Genomic DNA, 7,777 nt, shown 5'->3' with positions numbered 1-7,777 from the left:
AGGCAGGAAACCCTATACAGTTTCAGACAAATGGCTATCCAACATCTTCTTAAAGACTTCCAGTGTTGGGGCATTCACAACTTCTGGAGGCAAGCTGTTCCACTGATTAATTGTTCTAACTGTCAGGAAGTTTCTACTCAGTTCTAAGTTGCTTCTCTCCTTGATTAGTTTCCACCCATTGCTTCTTATTCTACCCTCAGGTGCCTTGGAGAATAGCTTGACTCCCTCTTTGTGGCAGCCCCTGAGATATTGGAACAATGCTATCATGTCTCCCCTAGTCCTTCTTTCTCTTAAGCTAAACTTTTCCCCAATCCCTACCACATTCAGGTGAGGTGAGCCCTGGGAGGAGGAAGCCGTGGAGCGGCGTAAAAGCACCAAGTAAATAAATAAATGCACCTATATTACTTGCACACGAAAATGGAAATTACTGCTAAAGAGAAGCTGTCTGTCAACGCAAACCCAAGGCAGCGCCTTCTCCCAAAAACATTCTCTTTCGGGCAGAAAGAGTGAAGGGTGAAGCAGGTGGCGCTTTATTCTACTCCGGCGTATACTTTCCTAATGCCCCAAACGGACGGCTCTTTTAAAGATGCGTCCACGAGTAAAGGGGGAAAAAAGCAACGTTGCGTCCTCGGTCCCCCTTGCGAACTAAGGCTAGTTAGTTTGGGCGGTTATTTCCAAGGGCTTCCTCATTCAAAACATCCGACGGAGGCGCAACGATGGAGAGGCCGGTCCACAAGAGGTGGCGTCTCAGGGGCGGGGAGGAGAACACCACCACAAGCCGCCTCTCTCTCTCTCACCCCCCTTTAATCTTTCCCTCAAAACCTGGAAGCGCAGCCACGCGCCCCTCGCTCCCGACAGCGAGCGCGGGCTGCCCGGCGCCCAATGACCTCCTTTCCGCTCGGTTTTTGTTTAGCTTAGCAACCGCCGCTCCCTCCCTCGCGGCAGGCGCCTGGGTAGGCAGAAAGGCAGGCCTTCGTAACCCGGGTGGCAGGCTGGCTCTCTCGCGCGCGCGCTCCGTCCCCAGCCGTCTTCGGTGCAGCAGACCCCCAGAAGGGAAGCCCCCCGTCTTGGCGCCGAGAAGCGGCGGCACCATGAAGGTGGCGGTCCTCGACCTGGCTACCGTCTTCGCAAAACTCTTCAAGCCCACCGCCTCTTCCTCCTCGTCGCCCTCTTACTCGCCCGCCCCCGGCGCCCCTCCGCCAAAAATACAGCCTCTCCTCACTGCCTCGACGTCCCCGTCGGGCGCCCCGTCTTTGCCCGTTCGCTACGCTGCCCTGGCCTGCGCCGGGGGATCCTCTCTGACAAGCTTAGCGGCGGCGGCTCGAGCGTTTCCCGGAGGCAGCGGGGCCGGGGCGGCGGCGCCGAAACCTTTGGCGAGTGGCAGCAGCTGCGCTAGTGGAAGCAGCTCTCCGCGCTCGGCTAGGGAGCCCGGGACTTGGGCCGCGCCCGCGAGCAAACCGCTGCTTTTCGTCACTTTGCCCGACATCGGCGAAGAGGGTGCGCCCGACGCGGATCCCCAGGAAGAAACTGCTGTGCCCAGGCAAGTTGAGGGGACCCCCCCCCCCATTTCCTGGCCCTGCGCGGGAACTTTATAGTGGTTGACTCCTTTCTGAAATGCTGGTCGTCCCAAAGGTGCTTTTTCAAGAGGGATCTGGACTTTCCTGTTTTTTCTTTGAAGACGTTTCGCTTCTCATCCAAGAAGCTTCTTCAGCTCTGACAGGATAGTGGGGAATGGAATTAGTTGACTGGTCGGCATTCGTTTACAATCAGGTGCCGACGAGAATCTTTTTCTATTTATCTAAAGTTCTGATAAGTCCCAGAAAGGAGAGCATTCCCTTTACACCTTGGAAAGAAGACAGAGGGATTTAGGTATATGTAAATTACTTCACTTGGTACAGTAGATTATCAAAGGTGCCAGATTAAGGCCAGGAGAAATGAGCCCTGATACTTTAGCAACCTGTTTGGGGATCAGTAACAATGATGCACAGTATTTCTTAAATGGTCCAAAAGACCACAAGAGCATCACTGGATAAGCGGTAGTCTTGCTGATCCTTGGTGTTCCATTTACAGTATTGAGATTCAGGCCTCAAAAAGAATCAGGAAATGGAAGAACAATCGGTCATGTTACATCATACTGAAACTGTATATACAGAACATGCATGTTGGCTTCTAAGTCATAATCCTTGTGCAGCAGGAACCAATATTAGCTAGCATTCACATTGACATTATTATTGGCGAATTTTGTTTTAAAATCCCTTGATGTTTAAAAAGAAAATATATCATTATTGGCTCAGCAAAGGCATATATCTTGATTTCTTTGAACTAAATTACTGTAGAAAGAAATGACTGTTTAGTGAAAACTTTCTCCCTTCATCAAGTCATAATGGATGTAGATTGCAAATTGGATTCTAATTCTAAAATTAGTGGAAACCGGCCCTTGCTGTGAACAAGGAAGACCTGTTGGGTGCAATGATGCATTGTCTTGATTCTCTTTGATGTGTTTCTTTATGTGTGGAAAACAGATAAGGTTGTCATGGAGATAAAGCAAATTTGGCGTTGTGCTGTTCTGGTGATGCTGTAAACTAAACATGTATTACTAAACATGTCTCATCGAACAAAATACAGTTTAGTTATCGATCATTAGTTAGCTTTCTTCAATTGTCTGTGCAGATGTAGATCTTAGCCTGCTTCCTTTCTCGATGGATGGACTTGTATTTACTTATAGAAAGTTAATTTCTCTCTTTCAAAATAATAACTTCATAATGGGCGGGTCCTCTTAGATTCCCAATATTTCTTTTATTGGTTGGGAGATGTAAACTTGGGTAAATACTATAATGGCCCTTGTTTTCCTTATCTTTTCTTGCTAGTATTTCCCAATCTGAAAAGCCGCATTTATCCCCTCAAGCTCCAAATTATATTTTATTTTTTGTTAGAATAGAATAACAGAGTTGGAAGGGACTTTGGAGGTCTTCTAGTCCAATCCCCTACTTAGGCAGGAAACCCTATAGCACTTCAGACAAATAGATATCCAACATCTTCTTACCAATTTCCAGTGTTGGAGCGTTCACAACCTCTGGGGGCAAATTGTTCCAGTGATTATTTAACTGTTAGGAAATTTCTCCTTAATTCTAAGTTGTTTCTCTCCTTGATTAGTTTCCATCAATTGCTTCTTTTCTTACCCTTATTCTTCTGCTTTGCAGAATAGCTTGACTCCCTCTTCTTTGTGGTAGCCTCTAAGATATTGGTATCTTAGGGGCTGCCACATGCTATCATGTCACCCCTAGTTCTTCTTTTCATTAAACTAGATATATGCAGTTCCTGCAACTGTTCTTTATATGTTTTAGCCTCCAGCCGTCTTCTCTGCATTCTTTCTAGAGTCTCAACATCTTATTTACATAATGGCAAACAAAACTGGATGCAGTGTTTCCATTATCGTTTATTGGGGTAAAGGTTTACAGTTTTCCTGTTGTTCCTCAAAGTAGGATTTGAATGGTCACATTGCGATGTCATATTGCATAATTCAAGGAATGACATTTCAGACAAAACATAAAACAGGCAACCCTCTCTACAAGTTCTACAGTGCTAGCTGTATTCCAGTTTCATAACAGCCCAACAATACTGCAACCCTTTAGAAGTGCCAGAACACCTATAGAAACTATAAGTGTGAACTCTCTTCTATGTCATTACAAATTGAAGGCTGAGAGAAAGGAGGCTTGGTAGTGAGTCAGGTTCTTCCATCAGTAAAGAAGCTAAGGGCAGAAGACATGCATGTCGATATGCATTCATCTAGGGGTGGGTGTGGGTGGGAGAGAGAGACTCTTTGTTTCCAAAAGTTTCTGAATACTGTACTGGTTGAATTGCAACTGCTGGTGTGTGAGCACTGTGTATTATTAGACAGGGAAATTTCTGTTTCAGTATTTGAGGTCAATGAAATTGAACAGGAGCTGCCAAATTTTTTTCCAGGATTTGTTTTCATCAGACAGATATAATAATTTTTCAACTGTTGTTCAGAACCCCACTAAACAGATCCTTAACACATTTGAATCAATCAAGAATTTTCACCAGATTTATAAATAAGTTATTTACTTAGGATTCAAAGCGATAAAAAAATAATCAGTACTTAATTTGCCGAACTTTGTTATCAATTTGGATTAAAATTTGATAGTAACATAAGAACTTCAAACTCTACCAATTTCAGATTAATACTTTAGAAGGTCTAATTTGATGCTAATAACTTCAGATTTTTTCCTGATTAAAAAAATCACTATTTTGTCTTTTAATTTTGAAAAAAAGTGGTGATGATTGATCTTAATAATTTTAGAATGAGATGGAACTTCTTACATCTGTTATAAAGAAATTGTTGTTACCAGTTTTTTTAAGATTATAAAAAGAAATCTGACAGTTGAAGTTAATGCATCTTAAAAGTGTCAAAGTTGAGAAATATTGGTCTGGTTCAATTAATTTTGAATACATTTGCCTGATACTTTTCATGTCTCTATGAAAATCTCATTCTGACGATTTTTAGAATAAAGTGGATTGTAATTTATGGGATTGCTTTTATATACTCAAGTAAGTTAGGGTTGTAATTAAAAAAAATCATTTACTAGGAAGCAAGCTGCTGACTTTGTTCCTTATCTCTCTATACCAGGGGTGTCCAAACTTGGGAACTTTAAGACTTGTGGACTTCAACTCCCAGAATTCCCCAGCCAGCATGGCTGGCTGGGGAATTCTGGGAGTTGAAGTCCACAAGTCTTAAAGTTCCCAAGTTTGGACACCCCTGCTCTATACCCTTCTAGATGTTTTCTCTTTATCCACCTAGTTCATCTTTGGCTATTGCTGGACACATTGCCAACAAAGCACTGTTTTGCTGCATCTTACCACCATTTATAATTTCTAAGAAAGTCTGTCAGAATAGTGCAGAGGCAGTCTTAAGATGAAACTTACATGTTCTGAACAGGACAATATTTATTATTTAAAATTCAAAGAATCTGAAAAAATGAGGATGTTTTATAGGTTCCAAGTAGAGTATCAATGGATATATTAATGTGGCCAGCTATTGCAGTTTGTCACAGCTCTTCAGGTCAGGTCAGTTTCTCGGCGTGAAATTATGTCATTTGATTGCTTAAGTCAAAAATCCCTAGATGTAATATAATATCAATGCAGATTTATTAGGCAATTTCATTTTTTATTTCAATGTATTTGCATTGCATTTGGTCCATAACGCAGTACATAGAAAGATATTTTAATGAAATACCTTATTTTTAGAAGTATTCCCAACCTTTAATTTCTAAACCCATTAACAAACACATTCAGTTGAATTTTTACTTAGAGTTGCTCTAATAACATGTATTGCCCTTAAATTAATAGCAATTCATTTTAGATCAGTGGATCTAAATATGATCAAATGGGATCCCTTTAAAATGTAACAATTTTATACAGATGAGTTCCTTTTTTATATTAACTGCTGATTTGCTTTTTAACCACACTTTCTGCTGAATACTCTTGCTTTTATGACTATGATAACTATTTTTTAATACTTGGTTATGTTGGTTATCTTTTACAGAAGCAAATTAGTATTCTTATTAAAATTCTGTGTAAGAGTCATGCTTGACGTCTTTTTAAAAAGAAAATGATATATAAGAAGAAATAAGATACACTTCTTAGAAAAAGAAAGGCTATACTACCACATTAGCATTTTTTTAATTAGACAATCCCACTTAAGCTTTAGAAGAATTGTCCTAATGAAATATTTATCATCATAGTTCTTCTTAGCCCAAGTTCCAAGTCAAATTTGTACAGACTTCAGTCTATGTTCTCCTGGCAGCCATGTGTGTGCTAGGCATCTGTTTATCTGATTAAAAAGATCTTCAGAAAGTCCTCTGGCAATGTATTAAATTTAAAACTAATTTACTTTGTAAAAGTAAATTTTTTGTTCTGCTACTGAAAATGATCCAAAAGACGATGAAGCATACATTTGACCCAAATGCTTGTAAGGTAAAATGAATAGAGTAATGTAGCATAGCGTAGCATAGAATAGAACAGAATAAAATAGAGCAGAGCAGAATATTTGCCAAGTAATTAGACACACAAGGAATTTGTTTCTGGTGCAGAAGCTTTCAGTGTACATGGAAACCACCAAGTGATAATGATCATAATAAGAGGAGTTAACAAGGAAATTAAAAAAGATAACAACAACAGCAGCAGCTGAATGACAGATTAAATAGATGGAAAGCCAGTGCTTTGCATGGACAGACTTGAAAAACATTGAAGGAAAATGTGATGACTACTTGACATGGACATGGCTTAAGATGGGAACTATCAAGAAAGAAACGGAAGGTTTAATACTGGCTGCTCAAGAACAAGCACTACAAACTAATGCCATGAAAGCGAAGATACAAAAATCCACTGACAACCTAAACTGCCGACTTTGCATTAACAAAGTCGAAACTGTTTCACGTTTAATATGTGAATGCAGCAAAATTGCACAAACTGATTACAAAGCTAGACACGACCGAGTTGCTAAATTAATCCACTGGTCATTATGTAAAAAATATGGTTTACCTGTATCCAGAAAGTCATGGGAACATAAAGTGGAAAAAGTTATCGAAAATGAGAAGGTGAAGATCTTGTGGGACTTTCGAATACAAACGGATCATCATTTGGAGCACAACTTGCCAGATATTATAGTTGTAGAGGGCCAAAGTGTCTAGTTTATTGATATCGCTGTTCCAGGAGATGCCAGAGTCAAAGAAAAAGAACTAGAAAAAATGAAATATCACGACCTGGCCATCGAAACTACACGGCTATGGATGAAGCATGTAACAGTGATACCCATTGTCATCGGGGCACTTGGCACCATGTCCAAGATTTTTACAAGATACATCAACAAATTGCAGCTTCCTGCAATAACACCAGCAGAACTGCAAAAAAAACTGCGCTACTCAGAACATCTTATATTTTAAGAAGGTACTTGGTTGATACCTAGGATGCTAATAGCAAACTGTTTCAACCATTAGCACCCGTCACTGGTATTTGTAATGCATTTTTGAATGTTCAGTTGGCTGAGTTTCATGTTTAATGAATAAAGTTAATTAATAATAATAATAATAATAATAATAATAATAATAATAATAATAACAACAACAACAACAACAACAACAATAATAGCAACAATAATAACAATAATTCTGACTCTACAAAAAACCACTCTATTTGGAACAACTTATATCCAACGTTACCTTAACAGTTCCTAGGTCCTTGGTTAGGACTCGAGCTGTTGAGCTACCAACCAGCCCCAAAGCTGTGAATCTCACCAAAGATTAACCACATAATAATAAGCCATTGCTGAAAAGATTAAACAGTATGAAAATCGAGTAACTCAGTTCAAGGAAAACTCACAGTTCAAAGCAAATAAGCACCAGTTTTATAAAATGGAGATGGAGTAACAACAAATGAAAAGTCTGATAAAGAGAAAGCTCTAAAATTCTGGAAGAATTTGTGGGAAAACAACAAGAAGCACAACAGAAATGCAACATGGGTAGATATCCATAGGCATTATATAGTACTGTATATGTGTTTAGCATAGTGATGGCAAAAAGGTTTAGGACAACATACATGTAGAAGAGTTGCTCTTACAATATTTACTTATTGTTAACATATCATGATATATGATAATTTAACTGTTTCCTTTTCTTAATTTTAACTAGTATTAATTTTTACGTATTCATACTGGTTGTGTTTGGACTGCATTTCCATAGAAGGAATGTGCCAACCCTTC

At 39.7% G+C, this 7,777-nt stretch overlaps 2 protein-coding genes across 3 annotated transcripts in view; one reads left to right on the top strand and one right to left on the bottom strand.

The window, feature by feature from the left end:
• The window catches only part of FAT1 (FAT atypical cadherin 1), a 489,274-nt gene that overhangs the window by 107,804 nt on the left and 373,693 nt on the right, over positions 1 to 7,777 (bottom strand). The window lies entirely within an intron of this gene.
• The window catches only part of FAM149A (family with sequence similarity 149 member A), a 56,051-nt gene continuing 48,691 nt past the window's right edge, over positions 418 to 7,777 (top strand). Inside the window, exon 1 of one of the 2 annotated variants that reach the window (XM_081959258.1) lies at positions 418 to 1,540. In XM_081959258.1, the coding sequence (XP_081815384.1) occupies positions 717 to 1,540 (824 nt within the window). In that variant the 5' untranslated portion in view covers positions 418 to 716. Of the gene's footprint in view, positions 1,541 to 5,065; positions 5,086 to 7,777 lie in introns of those variants that run through there. The other variant, XM_081959260.1, reaches the window with a different exon arrangement.

This window comes from Natrix helvetica, assembly GCF_964273705.1.
Source record: "Natrix helvetica genome assembly, chromosome: 7".
Classification (NCBI taxonomy): domain Eukaryota; kingdom Metazoa; phylum Chordata; class Lepidosauria; order Squamata; family Natricidae; genus Natrix; species Natrix helvetica.
This window is presented reverse-complemented; position numbering and strand designations above follow the sequence as displayed.